We start from the raw sequence: 20107 nt of genomic DNA, 5'->3' as shown, positions 1-20107 counted from the left end.
GCTTTTGTATTTCTTTCCAGTACAGTTAGAAGGACAGGCAGGGAACAGGATCAATAAGAAATTAGTGTTTCAATCATTAACAGGATATTAGTTACCTTATGGCATTCATTAAATGTGTTTGTGAGATGGGATTCCTGTAATTAGTGATTGCAACCTATAAAWATAACGAATTTGTGCAACTTTAAARTGCTAATGGGATGGTCTTRGAAAAGAAATCRATGCATTATCACCTCAATTTAGAATCAGAGCCTAATRCCTACAATGAGRGGACAGAGTCTATGTGCATGTGCTGACTGATGCTTTATCTTGAAATGGTTTTAGGCAGAGCAAGCCTGCTGGAGAGTTAGAATATGCTTTAAAATACTGTCTCAGGAAAGCATACCAAAGAAAACATCCCAAAGGGTCCCGTTGTCCTCTCATAACCCCGAGTTGTTGAAGAAATGGAAGATACAGCTCTTTTCTTTTTCTTGGTTTTTGGTTTGTGGCTGTTTTTTAGGTGGCTTTTTGGTTTTTTTTTTTTTTTTTGGGGGGGGTTTTTTTTTTTTTTTTTTTTTTTTTTGTACTAGAGCTGAAAGAAACAAAAGATCACTAATGCAATGTTTTCTTCTTTTGTTCAAATTCAGTGCTGAGTACAAGCGGAGAACGAAGTACATACAGAAAAGCTTGAATCCTGAGTGGAATCAGACAGTCATTTATAAAAATATCTCCACGGAGCAGGTGCGTGACTGGGGCTTCTCTTCAATGCCATTTACTGCTTTATTATTTGCTTGGCTGGCAGTGCTCACTCAAGGGGAGCACTGCTACTGGCAGTTCTGTGAGCCCCTGTAAAATCTTGCCAGATTTAGGAGAAATTTGGGGTTCTTTCTTTGCCTCTGATGGAGCTTAATATGACAATATTATTTTCTTGCCCTTCTATCAYAGAAATGGCAATTTGTGGGCATTACACTCAAAATCATGTCATAAGTATAGATGTGAAAATTTTAAAAAATGATAATGGAATAAATTAATGGGGGAATAAACTAAGACATAAGTTTTTGAAGCAGAAATCATTGTCATTCTTTGTTCCAAAAGCCATGCAAGCTCACACAAAAGTACAGTTTCTACCATTTTTTTGATCAAAAATCTTTATAAAATTTAGAGATACATTTTTAGATTTATTGCCATTTATATGAGATATGAATCAATATCATAAGATATGAATCATATTAAAAAGAATTGGACGATATTTGATTTCCTTGCCATAGAAAGATTTAACTCACATCTGGGAAGGATGTCTGCAGAGTCTTCTCTGTTTCTTGGTGGCTTGCTAACTGCAACTGTCCTTCTGAAGCAGAATGAAGCAATTGAATCCTCTACTCTTCCATCTCCCCTTGTAAAGGACTTTTTTACCAGCTTGAAAAAGATATAATGGGCAAAATAAAGATCAGTTCATTTTTTTWAAATTATGAAGTATGTTTTATAGAGTACTGGATTTGCATGCAGTCCTGAATATTTTTGCCTTTCTTACTGTTTTGTTCTTGATACTTTCAACTTCACTTTACAATCTCATTTAATCTTTCACTCTTTTTCAAAAGCCCAGAATAACCAGGCTCTTTAGCGAATAGATTTCCCAGTCCTTTTAAGATATTTCTTGTTACCATCCCAAGACCTCAATATGATCCTCCCAATTTAAAATTTCCTTATTCTTTCTTCTCATTTAGGGGAATGTAGATTAAGATACTAATTTTTGGATGGAATAAACCTTTCCCACAAAGGGATGTATATGGTTGCTCATGCAATCTGCACATGTGGACTTAWCAGGCAATAGCTCAGATTTACTTCAGAGCTGTCCTGTTGTACTTAGTGGTTTGATGGAGTTTTCTCACTGCTTCATGCAGGCTTTTATAAGTGGTAGCTCATTGACAGTGAAAGCATCAGAAAAAAAAAACAAAACAAAAAAAAAAAAACAAACCTACCTGCAATATAAACCCTGAATCTTCTTGGTTTGGTGTAAGGGTTTAGTGAAAGGGTTTGCTGTGTTTTAACAAAATTTCTAAACTGAGCTTTCCATCTAAGAAAGGCCCTTCATGTTTCTAACTTTGCTTGGTGGTTCTGCTGTGACATTTCACAGAGCTAGYGTTARGAGTGCAGGGTTGTTGTAGACTCARTGACTGTTTGGTGCTTTGAAAATGRATAATGATGTTAATCTAGGGTTCCTTGGACAGTGATTTTAATGTCAAAGAAAATCTAGTTATATCTTTGATGTCAGTTTTTTAACCATTATTTGTTGAAATTTGCCTGTAGTCTGCATGTTGAATTCTTTGCACTTTTGCTTTCTATCTGCAAATCTCACCYCTTTCCCTTTCTCTAAGTCTATTTGCAGTGTTTAGGGTTTTAAGTGTGTAAACTTCATTTGAGCACCACGCATCTTCTATATTTTGGCATCTTGTCACACARAATTGTGTGCAGAAAATAATGTTTCCTTCCATACCTTCCCATGCCTTCTGASTACTGCTAAGATACTGGTGTGAGTGATTTTTTTCTGCCATAAAATTCTATGCCCTGGCTTAGAGAATACACAGTGAAGCACATTTCTAAATCAGAAATAATTCTATGCTGATGAGAAGAACCCTCTACAGTCTGAAGAATTCTCACCATGTCAGAGACCATCATTTGTACTCATAACCCTCACAAATGTATATTTCAAAATAGTTAGGAATATAATTAGAAATGCAAAACAATAATTGTGAGACTGAGAATGAGCTTTCTGTTCACTAAACAAGCAAAAATGCATTACACTTGAAGTTACAGAGTTAGAAGTCACATTCAAACATAAATTCATGAATTTTATTTTTATAAATAGTATTTCTTCAAAGAAAAATTTTCTTTCCCTCYATGCTTTTTTTCTCTTCAACAAAGCATGAGTTGCTTGCTGACAGCAAATAAGTATTATTAAATATTTCCTAATATAGTTCTTTTAACGTCACTGTCTAGACTTTAGCTGGTTGTACAATTTTTCATTTTCCTTTTCTCTTTCMTAAACTAGCTGAAATTAAAGTGGAAATAATTATAGGAAATATATCACTCTTTGAAATTAAACAGACTTTTCAAGGTTGGAATTATTAGTTTTTCACATTTATAGAAAATTTTACTTTGACAGTCGGAGAAAAAATAAACTGTGAATACTTAGTAATTTAAGGATTTTGTTATGTAATAAAGTCGTAATAATTGCAATTCGAGAGGAAGTCCAGCTACACACATTACAAATATTGTGCAGTAATTGCTAACTCAAGTCCAATACCTACGAAGAGCATGAAAGAAAGCATTAGAATAATTTAATGAGAAGATGATAAAATATGTAAGTTCTGTGCTGGTCAGACCATTGTTATAATGTATGATCACACTGTAAAGTGTGAATGTCTTTKCCTMAATTTCTTMCTTGCCAGAAAGCAAATAAAAGCATTTTCYTATATGAAATAATTCCATAAAGCAAATAGTTTTGCTGTAGCATGTGTCTGTAATTTGATTGTAATATATTTAGAAGGAGTAAGATTTCTCAAAATCCTTGAGTGAAAGCCTATGCATTATTTTCAAAAATAAGGAAGACTTTCATATGAAACAGTAAGGTGTTGGTATTTAAATCTTAATATCTGGGACACAAGAAAGTTAGTTCCTAAGAGACCTATAAAAAGAGATTTTTGTCCTCCCTTATACCAAAGTGCAACAATATAGAGAAGAGAATAATAAAATGTTAARTATGAATGTAAACAAAAATAACTGCAATGGATTACTTAATACAYCACATTCATTTCTACTCATCAAAATACTGTATGAGATTGCAATATTTTATATTATTTCTGAATAATTATAGTAATTTGTTTTCACCGTAGAGGAAAAACAAGCTCCATTAAAAAATATTTATTTCCTAATGTAAATCCTTGTGTGAAATTTCCAAGGAATATCTGTTAAATATGTAAGCAGTGCATATTTAGCTACACAGGTAGACATTATCCCTAATAGAATGCAGACATTTGAAAAAGGAAATAAGTACCTCTGTACCTGTGGTATTGGTTATGCCTTCCATAAGAGACAATATTTTTCACATTGGCTGCTTCTGCATATTCCTTTTTTTCTTTAAAATATGACTGTCCACAGAAGCCTAAAGCTAACTGGAGCATACATGCAGTAATGTGCTTCTAGGTGGATTTTTAATTATTTTATTTYGTTACTTTTTTCCCACAAGGCTAAGGCTGAACATAATTAGTATTTGGTAACACTTTTTTTAACAATATGCTTGGAACTCAGATGATGTCCACAATGTGCAGAAACTGCATTCCTTCTTTTTTGACACTCTCATTTTCCTGTTGGTACATTGCTCACTTGCAGAAAGCCATGGTCAGACGGTCAGAGGGTTCCTGAAACCATTTCCATATTTCTGTCTGTGATATTCCTGATGAGTGGGTGAACTTTAGGATTCATAGTCTAAAACTGATTGATCTAAGGCAGAGTCCCACTTTGCTGTGCTGTTAAATGGCTGCTTTTAAAATCAGCAGCCATTGAGTGCTCTTTGCCACTATAGTGGTGCATAAATATATCTTCAGAAAAGTAAATTCTCCTCCACTTTGAAAGTCATTTCATGTGCTCTGTCTAATAAAGCTCTTTCCATGGTTTTTTCATTCTCAGAATATTTTATAAAAGCTTTATTAACCTAAAAGGCTTAAAATAGATTTTGTAAAGAAATATAGAGTACTGTAAGTTTTCTTCACAGTCTTATTATCACACTAATTCAAAGAAGCTAGCAAAGCAGGATTGCTTGAAAATCTTTTCTATCATTCCCATCCTACCAAAAATTCTTTGAACTTTAGGGTTTTTTTTTCCCCATTTCCTGGATCTATACATTCTTCTCTCTGTCCTTGCAGTCACCAGAAAGAAATCTCCTCTCAAAATAGCAACAACTATGACAATACATTTCTGAAAAGTATTTGTATTATTCCTTTTTAAATAATAAAAACATATACTTAGTATAGCACCTAGCAGAAAATTGTATCATCCAGGAAGTCAAAAATATCATGGAACACTGGGTACTCAGCTCATTTTTTCAGGTTATATTTCATGTTGCAGTTTCAATACTGTCTTGGAACAGCAAAGGAAAGGAATGTTATTCAGTCAAGGAAATTTGCTTTAGAAATATTTTGGRTGCAATGTTCAGAAAATAATCTTTTTGTTCAAGTTTTTCTTTCATTTTTGCAGGATATTTTTTTAAAATAATGCTTAAGAATATTGCCTAATTATGTAAGAATAAAATGGAGAAAGATTAAAGAATTGCTCTCAAATATTTTTTTTAAAATCTTAGCTTTCAAGTCGTGCCATTGCCTGCCTAAGGAGTACGTTGTTGATGCTAAAAATAGTTYAATTCCTCTTTGTGTGGGTTTTCCAGGATGTGTTGATTTAAATTTTCTTTTCATAGACAATGGCTTTGAGTAGTTGCGTATTTTTTCTAAAGTTGGCTGGGAGCAGACGGTACTCTGAATACATAAAAATGAGATGGAATTATCATTTAAAAGCCATTTCCTATTATTAGGAGCTGTCTGAGTCTGTGTTGCACGAAACCAGGAGGCAATGGAGGGAAATTGATGAGAGCATGGTGCTAACGCCAACATCTAGGGTTTGGTCCCATACAGACCAATCACTTAAGAGTAGTACCTGGTGATCCTTGTGGATCACTCCCAATTCAGAACATTCTGTGGTTCTGTAAATAGCCAACAGGGCTTTGATTGCAAAAATATGCAATATGTACAATAATTGGTGTAGCTTATCACTTTGAGCAGTGACTTGCTCTTTTGTTGTCCCTCTGTGCCCAGCCGCCAATAAATAGTCAGAGCAGTGAGTGACAGAGCTGTTAGGATGACAACCTCAACTATCACATAAGAATTCTTCTTCTGATCTCTTTTAATAAAGTATGTGAAGAGTACTCTTTTCCTCAGTAATATTTGGATTTTTTGTTTATAACTTCTCAGCTTGATTTTGCAGATGCTCCACAACCTACAGGGTTTTGCCCTTCTCTCTTTCAAGCCACATGAATTTATTACTGCTTTTCCAGCCACCTTACAGCCTTTTGTCCTAGCACACAATATCAGTAATCAATCSTGCCCCTATGCATCCCCAGAGATTCCTGGAAAAACACTCAGGTCAGCCTTTACAATAAGGTCAACTGCTGTGGTCAACATTTTCTCTGTCTTGCACTCCGTTGTCATATAAAAATATTTACCCGTTCCTTCCAGTGGCCTACAGAGGAGTGCTTGGCTCAATTATCATGCTTAACAAGATCTGCAGATAATGGGTTTTGATAGCTGTCATTAATACCCAACAGTACAGCTTGTCCTGCATGCCTGGATCACTTGCAGGCTTTCTTTGACCACACTGAGTTCTGCAGGCATTAAAGCCTGGTCTTCACAGATGGGATTATGTAAATATGGTGTTTGACATAACACATTTGAAATTCACACTGAAAAGCACTTCAGGCACATGCCTGAGTTTAGACAACTCAGATCTGATGATGATAAAAGCTGCAGGAACACAAAAACGGGGCTGTAGAAATCAGTTTGACTCTTGTAGTGGACATAAATTCTGCCCAAAACAACTCATGCAAATTACTAAAATAGGGACAAGCACAAGCCCATCTGTCTTGATAACAAATAATACCCCCAAATTATTTTTCTCAGAACAAGGTTGATGAGAGGGCAATAACTGCCTACCTGTCGTTATGAGAAAGGATTTGTGGAGAAATAATCTACAGAAACCACCATAAGGACTTGATCTGAAGTTTATGAGGTTAATTATCCTTTCACTTGAATTGCAGCTGAAAAAGAAAACACTGGAAGTGACTGTCTGGGATTATGATAGATTCTCCTCAAATGACTTCCTCGGTGAAGTGAGTATCTTATTGCCTCCTCTCTGCTAATAATAACTGCAGGCTGTTATTTGGAGACTGTTCTCTTCCAAGGTATGGMACACATGTGAAGTAAAACTTTTTCTTGAGTTTTATTGTTGTCTTCATAACAAGACATTTCTTTCATTTAGGTATGAAAGGTATATCCCTTTTATCTTGGTTAACTGGGGGCAAGTTAATTTAGGACCCAACAAAATGTTAATTCACTGATTTTTTTTTTTTTTTTTTTTGAGCGTGAGATATAGTAACAACCTTCACAGTGAATCCAGGGGGAATTCGTGTTATGACTGAAAGCTCTCTGCTGTGATTTTAGCATAACATAGGAAGGCTGATAAGGTATCAGTCTTTGTAAATGATTAAAGYATTAAATCCTGCCATCAAGCCATATTTTAACCCATGTACAGTATCTTCAAGTATGAGTAATTTAGTCTTGCTGATCAGTCTCATTTTTAACATTCTGAAATAGTAATATCATCATCAAAGTATAACTGAAGGCAAAATCTAATTTTGTAATTAATAATAAATTAGATGAGTGCTTGTGGGAAGGAGGCTTTGTGTACAAAAAAAAMCAAATAAACATATGCACATGTAATACAGAATTAAGAGCAATAACTATGATAYAAAAATAATTAAAGATGTTATTACAAATAAAGATTAGCATTAGAAACCGAAGCACGAGAAAATTGATCATAGGGAGTAACTGAGCAATCAGGGCTCATTCTACATTTGAATTCTGCCAAAAAGCCAAGCAGTTCAGCTCCAGTTACCCTTTSTGTAACTACCAAACTGAGCAATCAGTGTCACTCTTTGAACAATTAATAAAATAAATTTATAGGAAGCTGCTACATGATTGTTTATTTCCTGCATACTGTGTCCATATTCTTGTTGAGTTTAGCATGTTTGTCCAAGTGCAGGGCTTTACCAAATATTTACATTATTGTTTTTTATGACACTCAGAAGAATTTTTGCCCTAGCACAAAGATTCTTCACAAAGATTTAAACCTTTCCCCTGCAAACTTTTTCAGGCTATAGATCTAGTTTTTATTAATTGTGGAAGCAGTCAAGGAAAAAAGGAACGAAAAATATATTCAGGGAAAAAAGGAACGGATACACACTGTCGAGTGTATCTGGGCACCAGGATGTCCGGAGGAGCCCTGCATCATCAGATATGGGATATCCAAACTGTGCCCCAAAGAATTCCTTGATTAGGGCCAGCAGCACTTGTGTGCCACAGAAGAACAGTGGCACATCATGRTCCACACCACGGAAAGTGAAACCTCTCCTCCCACAAAACAGAACCCCCAGCCTACCCTGCCTGCTGGGAACAATGCTCAGCCATGCTATCTGCCAAGTCATTCTCAAAGCTATGACCAAAAACCATGACAGGGAGCATGCTAAATAGTTAATCTGGTCAGATTAATTATCGGTATAACCAGAAAGATCAAGCCAGGTCATAGACAACTTGTGGAACTGAAAGAAAAAAAGGAAAGAAAAAGGATTTTAACTTAGAAACCATCAGTTGTTAGGAGATCTCCCCATACCTAAACTTGAAGAGACTTTCTTGAATTCAGGRTCTTGTAATAAAGTGACAAAAACATTGTTCCCTGATGTAATTGCACACTTTATTTGATTAGCAATTTTAAAACTTCCCTCCCTGACATTAGTTTTAACCCTCACTTCAGACCCAAAGGCAAAGCCACTTTTGACCTTCCTTTAKTCAAGATTCTGTGATGAATTTCAATACTTTACATCACTTGGCCCTCCCAGCTGCAGGCCTATTAAGGGAGGAACAGTCTTTATTGGTGCCAAGGCTTTTTTATTTTTTACTTCTTTTTTTTAAAAAATGAAATTTCAGAGAACTGCTAGCACTGAAGGTGGCTAAAAGCAGATTTCAGCTACAATGGCTTTGTGTTTTAGCTAAGTTATTTGTTTCATTTCCACATTGCCATTGCAACTCCTTTTTTTCTCAGTAAAGTTTAGAGGCCTAAATGGTCTGTTGAATTCTATTATTTTAGCAAACTGCAAAAATTGCCCTGTTTTTTCTTTTTGTTGATACTTCTGCATATGTGGATTTTTTAAGGACTCCAGAAGCATGAGTCTCATATTATTGAATGCCTTAATAAAAGCTATTCTAGAACTGTTTGCCACCTTAAGAACACTGATAAAAGGGAGGAAATTRTACTGCTTCATTCTCTTATTATAATATGTCTGTATAGAGGCAGAATGGCTGGATGTCTTTTTAGTGTAGCTGTCATGTTAATGCTCACAAGTTTTCTTCTAAACAGCCCAATCATCTTCATGTGGAGCTATGCCATAGTCTGAGGACTCAGCTCATAGTCCTTACTGAGGTCCYGGTGAAGAGATGTATTTGTTCAGACACATCAATATGATACCAAATCTGGGTTTGTGGTCACAGGGTGGCCAGAGAGTCCTGAATCTGTCAGCACAACCTTATAGCCCTCACTCTTACACTTGATTGCAACTTCTGATTACACCGCTCTAGTCTCTTCTGCTGTATGGAATCATTAATAGGTCAAATATCGGCCATATATTATACTTTGATTTATTTTTAGGTATTGATCGAGTTATCCAGCATCTCTCAGCTTGACAACACTCCTCGGTGGTATCCTCTTAAAGAACAGAGTGAAAACATTGATCATGGGAAATCTCATTCTGGACAGAGTAGCCAGCAATCTCCAAAACCATCTGTCATCAAGAGCAGAAGTCATGGAATCTTCCCGGACCCCTCCAAGGGTAGGAATGACTTGGTGCACCTGATATGAAATATTTTCCCAGATGATGGGAAAACCTTTGCTATGTGTAAGTTCTAATAGAAAAATAAAGATAATGTTATGATATCTGTATACATTTCTATTAAAAATGCATTTATCTCTGGGATTAATTAATTAGAGACAAAGCTTAAATTGTCTTAATCTTGCCAGCCACTTTACTGAGCAATTGTGTCCTTAAAACAGCAGCTTAAAGACCTTATGTTCTTTGCACATCTTCTATAGATCTTGTACCTTTTTCATTTTCTTGGTAGCCTTGGGCAAATTCAATATATTATTTAGCTTTCTATTTTTCATGTTCCTTAAATATTCTATGGAACTTGATCTTCTGAAAATGCCATGTTAATATTTTATGGAACAACAATGAAGCTGCAATAATGCATATGTGTTTCCAGTCAATGATAATGGACTGCAGCATATCTCAGTTGTATTGGAAATCAGTAGAGCTGATATAGTAAAAATATACTAGTGTTTACAAAAGCAGAATTGATCTCAGTGTCTCCTGCTCCAAGAAATTTATTTCGATTTTTTTTTTTTTTTTATAATAAGTAGTCAGTGAACAGGTACTCTCTTAAAACACATTGCATGTCACACCAAAACAAAAGCCATTCCATGTACAATCCAGATGAGAGCCCCAGAGGCACAAGACGCTGCTCCATCTCCTCTCTATTTCTCTGTGTAACATTTTGCCAGAGATTGGTGTCTGTCTAAGATGTCTGACTGAGTTAAAGGTAAGTATAGAAGCTGTTGTCAGTTAGGCTGTGATTTTCATGACAGCATTATTCAGGATAAAATGCCTTGCATTCGCTAAGTGTTTGGTACTGGTGCAGGTGATGCTGGTTAGCCTTGACACACTGGAGAACACAAAGTGGAAAACACTACACCATTATTCCACCATTTTTGACCAACACAGGAGGGCTAATTCACAGGTGATAAGGAAACAATGCTAAATAAATTATTCCCTGGGTCAGGGAACAGTGGGGAAGCAGACAATGGTGTTTTTTAAGAGTTTCCTAATCATGATCTATCCTGGTACTTTAAATGCAATGGCACGGCTTCATCTTTATTCCCTGTTCTGGAATTCAGCTAGAAAGACCAGTCAAGAGAAGGAAAATGCAAATGTTTGTTTTTAATAAATGCAAGACTTGTGCTTCTTCATTTTCCTGGTAGACATGCAGGTGCCCACCATTGAGAAATCCCACAGCAGTCCAGGGAGCTCCAAGTCTTCTTCTGAAGGACATCTCCGCTCTCACGGTCCATCTCGCAGCCAAAGCAAAACCAGCGTCACTCAAACTCACCTTGAAGACGCTGGGGCAGCCATCGCCGCTGCTGAAGCAGCTGTGCAACAGCTTCGTCTTCAACCAAGTAAAAGACGCAAATAAATTCCTCAGCATGGCAGCTTAATGTTCATCTGTTGCCTTTTTCCCTGCTGTCCTTCCCTTTTTGGCTATTTTTTTTCTGTTCTTGGCACACTGTGCTCACTTTGTTCAATGTCCTTCTTTGTGTGCCTGTGTGTGAATACATATAATTACAATATACTCTTGTATTTAGAAGTCTTTTATTTATTTATTTATTTATTTATTTATTTTGATTTATAAAGACTGCAGTGAAACTGGCTGTTTCTCCATCAGTCCTTTCACTCATGGTCCATGATGTTCCATGGTTGTGCATGAGTCAGAGAAGTCCATTGTGTTTTGATGTCGCTAAATACCTACCAATGAAATAATCAAAACCTGCAGAGATGCAACTGCCAGCTCTTCAATTTGCACACAAGACTGAGACCACATTAATGACAGGGTATATCTATAAGTAGTAATCATGAAGGACAGTATTATACACACAAAAGAAGATTTGAAGTTAACGAAACTTTTTTTTTTTTTTTAACTACGTGGCTGAGATTTCTATTTTTGAAACATGACTGTAAATATCTATTTTATTTTTTTTAAAGGAAATATAAGGCAACCTTCTTCATAACTCAGATAAGATTGTGTTAGTGATGAGCAGAACAGAAATACAATAAAAACATTAAACACAATAAATGCAAAACCATTAAACTCATAAAGCCAGTAACAACATCAGATTTCAACAATGTTAAGTTTGCAAACTCAAAGGGAGTTGAGAGCTAAGTCAGGTGTCACAGTTCAATATTTTGAGTAATTTTTTTGCCGTGGATTGATTAATGGTCAAGATAGATTTCACCTGAAAACTTCAAATAGGTTAATAAACTGAAACTATTCCRTTCAAAAGGATTACTCTCCAGAGTATACTTCAGACCAGTATCTGATTGCTTGCTGAGGGTTTAGTTGATGGCAAATTAAATCTCTGACTGTAGAGTCATTGTGTTTGTCTTTAAGATTTGTTGATATGCCATAAATTCACCATGCTAAAATGCAAAACTAGGGGGAAACTATTTCCCTTGTGTTCACCATCATTAATAAAGAAACAGCCAGTTTTAATAYTCTTTAATGCTGTGCATGTGGTGTCTCTTTGGTGTTTGAAAACACTACTTACTTAAATACAGAAAAAAAMCACCTCTGTTTGCATGAATAACATTTAAGCTGGTTCCATCTGAGGATACATACTCTGGGTTTCCATTTCACCCACACTGCCACAGCAGCACATAAAAGCGGTCAGTCTAATCATGCCAGGAAGCAGCACAGACACAGCATAGCAGGAGTCCTCCCTATTCAAAGAACTCAGTCTGACAATCTGCCTCCACCAGCCAATGACAACAAAGACCAAAGCCAACTAGCCCTCAGGAAAGTGATGTCTGATGGACCAGTCAAGCCTGAAGGAGGTGAGCAGAAAGACATGGTTAAGAAACCAACTACATCCAAATCCTTCTTGCCATGTCAACTAACTCATTGCGATATTTAATTATTTATTTTACCCCTCCATTAAGTGCTGTAAATGTTAACATGAATCAAGAACTCTGCTTGATTTTTCCACCTATCAGCGCATAAATCCATAATGAAAAACTGTGCTAAGAAGCGTTATGAAACAACAAATGTGTGCACTTCCATTCCACTGGAGTACTTAGACTTCTGTTGAAAAATAGTATAGCTTTGCTCATGTTGTTGCCTAATAAAAAGCATGCATCCAAGCTGGTCTGCTTAAGCATGATTGGACATTTCTTGTACTGTGACAAAAACCTAACTGCACATTTTTGTTTCTGAAAATGTAATKGGGACAATAACAATTCCTGTTTCCTCTTCCAACATAGTTATTGTGTCAACAGTCATTAGCATAGATAATTTTTCAAACCACCAGTGGAAAGAAAAGGAGTTTTGATCCATGTATAGCTCAAGAYCTTGATAATTTTCCTATCAGCATCTTTAAAAATTATTTTCTACTTGTAGGCACCTGTAATACCCAATATTACCAATTTGTTCCCTCATCACAAATAAAGAGCCAGAATCTCAATCAGTTCAAATTGCCACTGTTCTTTTGATTTCTGGAGCATCTTGTTTATTTCCATGGAATCTGAGGGATAATCCAAATAAATGTACTGACTGAACTCCCAGATGTTCTCTTGTGCTGTAATCCCTTCTTATACTCTCAAGATTCATTGAAGGTTTTTCTGTCAACACCACTGCACACTTTGGACCATACAGGGTGGCTGAGAGGGTGGCAGGAGAGGAAAAGGGAATGATACTTCAGACGATACACCCTAAAGGCAGCAAGTCATTCAGAGATCTAGTGTGATGATAAAACAAATAGTTAACAGGACAAAAGTAAGAGATATTTTTAAGCATTGTATTTAGAAATTATAAATTTTTCTTAGGGAAGCMTTCAGAATTCTTCCATAAATCCGTATATTTACAGACGTGTGCACACACATAGACAGACACGTTGTCTTGCTCTACAGCTCAACTCCAGACACTCAGTTCAGGCAGAACCAGAGAATGTCATGTTATGAGCTCAGGAATCATGTCTGAAAGCTGCATGCTACTCCTGGGGTGAAAACCATACAAACCAAAATAACTTTTATGATCTTTTTAGTTGTCATGTCTGTAGAGTTTTATTGCAGACTCAGAGCCCTATGGTGATGCCTTTTCACATGGACAAGTAACGCAAAATATTTGCTTGTGATATAAGGCTCAATTGAGGTTCACATATACTTTCACACTAAGAAAATAGGGAGTCTGTTGGCTTCAACCACCTGTGCCACCAAACTGTTATTCTATCTCCTTTATTTTTRAAATTACAGAAAGGATATGTATTGATATGTACTTGGCTCAGCAATATTGGAAGCATCAAAGACAATTACGGGAATAAGAATCCACATTATAATAGCAAAAGTCTACATTAATATAGAAAAAAAGGTTAGAATTATTATGAAGAGATATGGTTATTTTGTGTTTTTTCTTCTGACAAATAAACACAATGCATGGTCACCTGCACAATGTTTACATGTCTGGTTTCAGACTTGTGAGAAGTTTTGGCTTCTCCTTACTGTACCAAAGTTAGTTTGTCCAAATTTGTTCATATGAGGTAGGCCAGTAGTTACCATTTTGAGGTTAATGACTCTCATGACTTTCAGCAGGAATTAAAAGCAAGATGATTTCACTGCAGTTTTGTGGAGTATGAAAGTAAAATTACATGAGTCTATGACTTTGAATGGAAAAAGCACCGAAGACACTAAAAACAGATTCAAACCTATGGGCTTCTTTGTGGAATGAAGAGATGATAAAGGAAGGAGAGGTTTCCCCTGCGTTTCAAAAATTGTAAAAATTGAGACTATTGTGAATAATGAATGGTAGGGTTTTATCATTTTCCAAGTCCATTGCTAAAGGGATGATGCATGTTTGTGGTACCCTCCTCTATCACAGCCTACTTTACTGGTACCTGGAAAAGAACCCATTAGGAGATGCATTTAGTGACTGGAACAGTTATCTTGGCAAGTCAGTAATTTTTTAGTCACTGTTTCAAAGCTCTTTACTAAGGAAGCCATTACAAATAATCCACAACATTAATATTATTTTTTTTTACCATGGCTGTTTCTCTTTGKGTTTGTCAAAGATCAGCGTCTTTTRCAGCAACTGYCTGGGTTTTTTCAGCCCAAGCACACAACAGTGATAGAAAAGATTCTATGCTGTGTAGTCTGATTCCTAAAACAACCCTCAGGAAGAGAGTTCTCCTTTAATCTAGTCTCTCAATAGCTTCATTTTTTCTCTTGAATTGGCTCTTCAAAAAACAACAAACTAAACAAGACAAGCACCCTCAGTCATTCTCAGAATGTCTTAGAGAAATCCTTCTCTACTTCTCATTCSTGGGACCTTTTGTATTGGGTATATTTTGTCAGTTATTAACTGTGTGTGAGTTGACAAGTAACTATGAAGTTAAAAACAAAACCAGCACCTATAGTATAAATATCATATTTTGTGAATGCAGAAGTCTTTCATCTGTCTTTTATTGAACTGAGCTGTTTTTGTACTCCTTTAAAAAAAAAAAAAATGTATTTTAATCTGTCTGCTTTAAAATAAGCTGAAGTTGCAACAAAAAAAAAATCGGGTTTTGTTCAGAACCTTTGTAAAATCCAACATTCAGCTACAGCAGTTAATTAAAAATAAACCCTGAAGTATAATTTCCTCAGTGCCCATGAGATATAAAAATGTGATCTGCAGAGAAACAAATTGCAAGCTACACATTCCCATCACATCCCTCAGAGAGGAACAATAACATTTCAGAGCCAACTCTTTGAAGCCAGAAGTTGCAAGGGATCCAAGTCAGAGGAAGAGAGCAGTGCCTAGGCTTGAGTTAATTTGATTTAGGTTTTGTGTAATATATGAATCATTGCCAATTACACATTCACATAAAATTAAGCAAATTCCTTTCAACACAAATATGTGTGCTAGAGTTTATCAACCTGATGAGTCAGTTTTAGATACACTGTGAATCAGTCAACCACCTTTTTAGTAATTTATCTTACAGAAGGATCTTCTCATTCTATGGAATTCTCTTGGTAGGTCACTTACGTTTTAAATATAATAAATTGTTTTAAAGTTCTTCAGATACTTGAACATCTGATGATTATCACCAGTTCTCTGGATATGTGCATATAGAAGAGTAGGTGCATTTGGAATATAATTATTTACTGATTTTATACAAAAAGACTTTTCRAATCTAGCTTATAGTTTTAAAGGAATTAACAACATGCTTTAGTTTTGATACCTTCCAATAAAGTGAGTAAGAAAGAAGGAACAGAAAAAAACTTCATCATCTGTGTTGAGCAGAAAAGTGCCCGACCTCTGCCCCACTGGAATAGAAATTGTAGTTTTCAGGGAAATCAGTTCAGATCACAAATATAAAATATAGTGTTCATCATATAGTTAACATTTATCTACATAACTGTTTCTTTTTGAAATGATAGTTTCATAGGGACCTGTGGTCTCTACATGGATGGGTAAATTTTGATGGGGTTGCCCATATTTACAGAGAAAAAGATGCCAGCTTTTCCCCCAAAAGGACAGTGATTGTAGGATGAAAAATCAGCTCCTTTTATTATGTTAGAATATCCTATGGTCCACAAAAACAGCATTGTCTTATGACCAAATAAGAGAGTTTCTGTAAACTTGTTTTGATTCTTCCTAGGATCTTTGAGGAATAGTAAATTATTATTTAAATAGTAAATAGCTCAGTAAGTGAATKTAAGTCTCAATGTAATTGTTGCCCTGTGCATTTTTGATTCTTTCAGACACTCATAAAAGAGAAACTACAAGTTAATGTTATTTCATTTATGTAACTTTTTTTGATGGATGCCATATGCATCTCATCTTCTATTTGGCTTATATTAACCCAACCAAACAAAGAAGCAACCTGCCAAGAGAAAAACACTGCTACACTCCTGACCTGAATTAGTTAGCAAATGTTAAAGATCTAGAGAAATTGCCATGTGTTTCAGTTAAAGATGCAACTACACCTATTAATTTAAGGTAATATCGACATAATAATTCTACAGCAATTTCTATTTTTCAATATTAGGTTTTTCTCAAGCTCAAACCTTTAGTAATTAAAAKCACATTTTCTTAAATTTCCTCTAACACATGTACATCGTATCAATTATTTCTGTCCCTGAAAGTGGCAGGGGGAGGGGGGGAAATGCAGTACCTCACCATCTCTTAGAGAGCATTTTGTCTTTTATGTTACGCATTTTCCATCATGACACAACAGCTTTTCTGGGATATCCTAAGAGGAAACTGTGTTCCAAACTGTTGTATCTCAACTGATTTTATTGATAGGGGGAGATCTGCTCTCAGAGCTTCTACTGACAGCTAGAATGCCTACAGCAGCGAAACTGTGCATCAGCCCTTTCAGAATTATATCCAAGCAAGCCTATCAATTTAAACAACCCAAAGAATGGCAGTTTAAAACACTTCAGTTCAAAAAGGTAGCACATCTGCTTAGAACTGCCTTGAACCAACAACTTTGACAAAAGTTCACTTAGATGTCAGCGTAACARGTTAAAATGACACAGAAATGATGTGATGTTTGCATCAAGGCATTGCCATCACTGTAGAACCTGTGACACAAATCTGAGTCAGCACTGTGTAATTTCTAACCTCTTAGCTGCAAGAAATTATAATTAACATGAATCTGCCTTATCACTAAGTTCTRTTTACTGGCTTTAGCAACAATGGAGTGAAAGGAAATTGATTCCTAGGTTTTAGAAATCTTCTGTATTGGATATGGCTGTGGTTTCAAGTGCCTGCTTATTTGGGATCCCTTTTGGTCTGTATCCATTTTCACACATTTAATAGGCAATGTCATGTTTTAATTTCCTACATTATTTTAGGATATTTCCTTCACACTTAAATAATTTACAGCCCAAAGCTGTTTAATGACTCATGTCACTAGTTCCTTAATTTCCAAGTTAAATGGGCCCTCATGTTGCTACAAATAACTCATTTCCCAGTACCATTATCAAAACAAGAACAGTTTGTCCCCTTTCTTTGCAGATAGCAGTAATCTGAGGCCATCTTTTCAGCCTTGTTTCAGTCTAATAGCTGGCCCATTTTGCTTTGGCTATTCCTGCTATTTACTCTCCCACCATTTTAAGCTGACATGTAATTTCAGGAAATTGCTCACATTATTCATTTGATAACTTATTTCAAAAGTCTTATTTCAAAGTTCTGTAGGGTAGACTAACAACCCCACAGAGTGCATGGAAAGTTATTTCATCAGAATTGCTTTGATGGGTAAATAAATGACTTTAGCACAGTTTAAGAAGTGTGTTGTTCTGCTGTTACTCAGCTCAAACAGTAAATTTCTCTGTAAAGGATTGTGTTAGAATTTCACAAAATAGCCCTGCTCAGTGTGGTCAAATCCATGTCCATTTTACAACTGAGGCTGAAATGGGTGAGACCATGGCTTGAAGTCCTGTTCAGAATGAGGGAGCTTTAGGAAAATAAACTATCTGAGCTGACCTGAGGAAAATAAACTATCTGAGGTTTATGTCTTTGATCACCAGAGTTTTATGTCTCCCCATTCCTTTGCCATTTCACAAAAGATGCAACTCACAGTCCGAATAAGAGTTTTACCCTGCAGAGGCTTGCAGAGCAAACTGGAGCAGCCCTTGCTTTTAGTGCAAGCAAACACTTCATAGAAATGGGAAAAGTGGCACTCAGGGCAGTTTGAGGTTGGAGCACCTGAAATAAAAGGTGGCTGAGAGGGAAGGGTAGCCAGGCTTCTGCCAAAGGACATGGTGTCCTCTGTTGGTCATCAGAAAACTGCCCACAGCAGATCGGGGCTGTCACCTTCTCCCATGGGGGTGCATCTCTTGGAGAAGACTCAGCATGATGCTTTCAGCCTTTCTTGTCACCCAGTTTCTCACTGTTAAGACAGACAGTTATAAAGAACGACTTTTTTCAAGTAATTAGAGGCCAATTCTGGAAATTTAATCCTGAATGCATACTTGAAGGCGTTGTTCCTGCCTCCTGTTTGGGTCACAAACAGAACCATCTTTCCCAATGCATTTTGACAGTCAGACTATTTCTGCTTCTAGACAGAAACTGGAAAAGCAGAACATCTACAATTTATTCACCAGGAGAAAGTGCTGGCTGAGTCTGTTCTTTTCTCCATACAAAACTGCATAGTCCACATTTTCAAATTCAAGTCTTCAAAAAAAAAAATCCATTCACTGTAGAAGAATGGCTGGAGTGTTTGARAGTGCTGGATTGTTTCCATTTTGCTGCTGACTGATTTAGCAGCTCCTGGTTATAGGTCTTGTGTGAATGATCTATCTTCCTTATATTAGGTTTTTTAAAAGAATCTTCTCTCTTTGTTGAAAACAGACTTTTCYGAAAGATTACATGAAATTTTATGCCTTCCATTCTTTCCACTCTTATTGACTTTAATACAATATTTTCTTCAGACTAAGGCATGACTTACATGCTTTCCCTGGTTCTAAATTTTTACTTTCTAATGGGGTCTTTAAAGTAAAGCATAAGCAAAAACATATTTTTGCCATACTAACAATAGTTTAAAGAAATAGAAATTAAAGGTGGGGTCGGTGTTAACCTCCATTTTCTTGAATCAGCAATTCTTTTCCAAGAAGGCATAAGGGAATACATATTCAAACATCATTCTGTGGATTTTTTTTTTAATCTTCTCATAAACAATTCAGAGTACAAAAGGTATCTATCTACCTATTGTAATTATTTTCTTGGTAAATTTTGTTCCTACACCAGGTATAAAATTATCATCCTCTTTCTTGGAATCTGAAACAATTGCTGTAAGCAATTGAGAGCTTTTTCAACCAATTTATGTATTATTCACTAGAATGATTGAACTGAAACTTTTGCTCATGCCAGAGCCTGAAAAAAAGGGAGTTTAACAGAATCACTCAGAGGCAGCATTAACACCACATTTTAAACTACTAACTGTGTTATATGTACCCATTAACACCCATTCCAAGTAGAGAACATTTCAGCTCATCAAGGGAACTACCACCTAAAATAGGATTAGCAGAWGAAAATTAAATCAAACCACAACAGTAGCTTTGTATAATAGGAAAATCTGTGCCCTATTTCAGAGAAATCTGCTCATATTAGAGTTTTAAACTTTCATTTCCTATTTCTATTCCTCATAGTCCAATGGCTGGACAGCCCAGACATCATTGATATTGCAGTCCTTAAAATGAGCTGCCAAGCACCTGAAAAATTGTGTAAAGAGTTTACAGACAAAGGGCTGGAGGGGCTGAAGGGATATTTCCKCTCTCTCAGAGAGGCCAAATGAAGGTGGGAAAAATGACCTTCAGATAAGCTTTGCCTCTTCCATGTGCTGAGACCTGAAGAGCCTTTTCTCTAAAACTCTAAGGCATTAAGCATCATATGTAACTGAAAGCAAAACCTTGTCTATGACACATATTTAAAAGCTTTCTAAGCTTTTG

The 20107-nt window shown here is 36.0% G+C and overlaps 1 protein-coding gene across 1 annotated transcript in view; it reads left to right on the top strand.

The window, feature by feature from the left end:
- PCLO (piccolo presynaptic cytomatrix protein) overlaps positions 1–20107 on the top strand; it is a 316269-nt gene that overhangs the window by 247365 nt on the left and 48797 nt on the right. Inside the window, exons 17-21 of the mRNA XM_057380904.1 lie at positions 624–717; positions 6839–6910; positions 9502–9682; positions 10888–11082; positions 12332–12514. Of these exons, the coding sequence (XP_057236887.1) occupies positions 624–717; positions 6839–6910; positions 9502–9682; positions 10888–11082; positions 12332–12514 (725 nt within the window). The remainder of the gene's footprint in view (positions 1–623; positions 718–6838; positions 6911–9501; positions 9683–10887; positions 11083–12331; positions 12515–20107) is intronic.

This window comes from Malurus melanocephalus, unplaced genomic scaffold, assembly GCF_030028575.1.
Source record: "Malurus melanocephalus ecotype Western Australia unplaced genomic scaffold, MMel_1.1 scaffold_478, whole genome shotgun sequence".
NCBI lineage: Eukaryota > Metazoa > Chordata > Aves > Passeriformes > Maluridae > Malurus > Malurus melanocephalus.
Note: the sequence above shows the minus strand (reverse complement) of the source record. Positions and strands in the feature narration are given on the sequence as shown.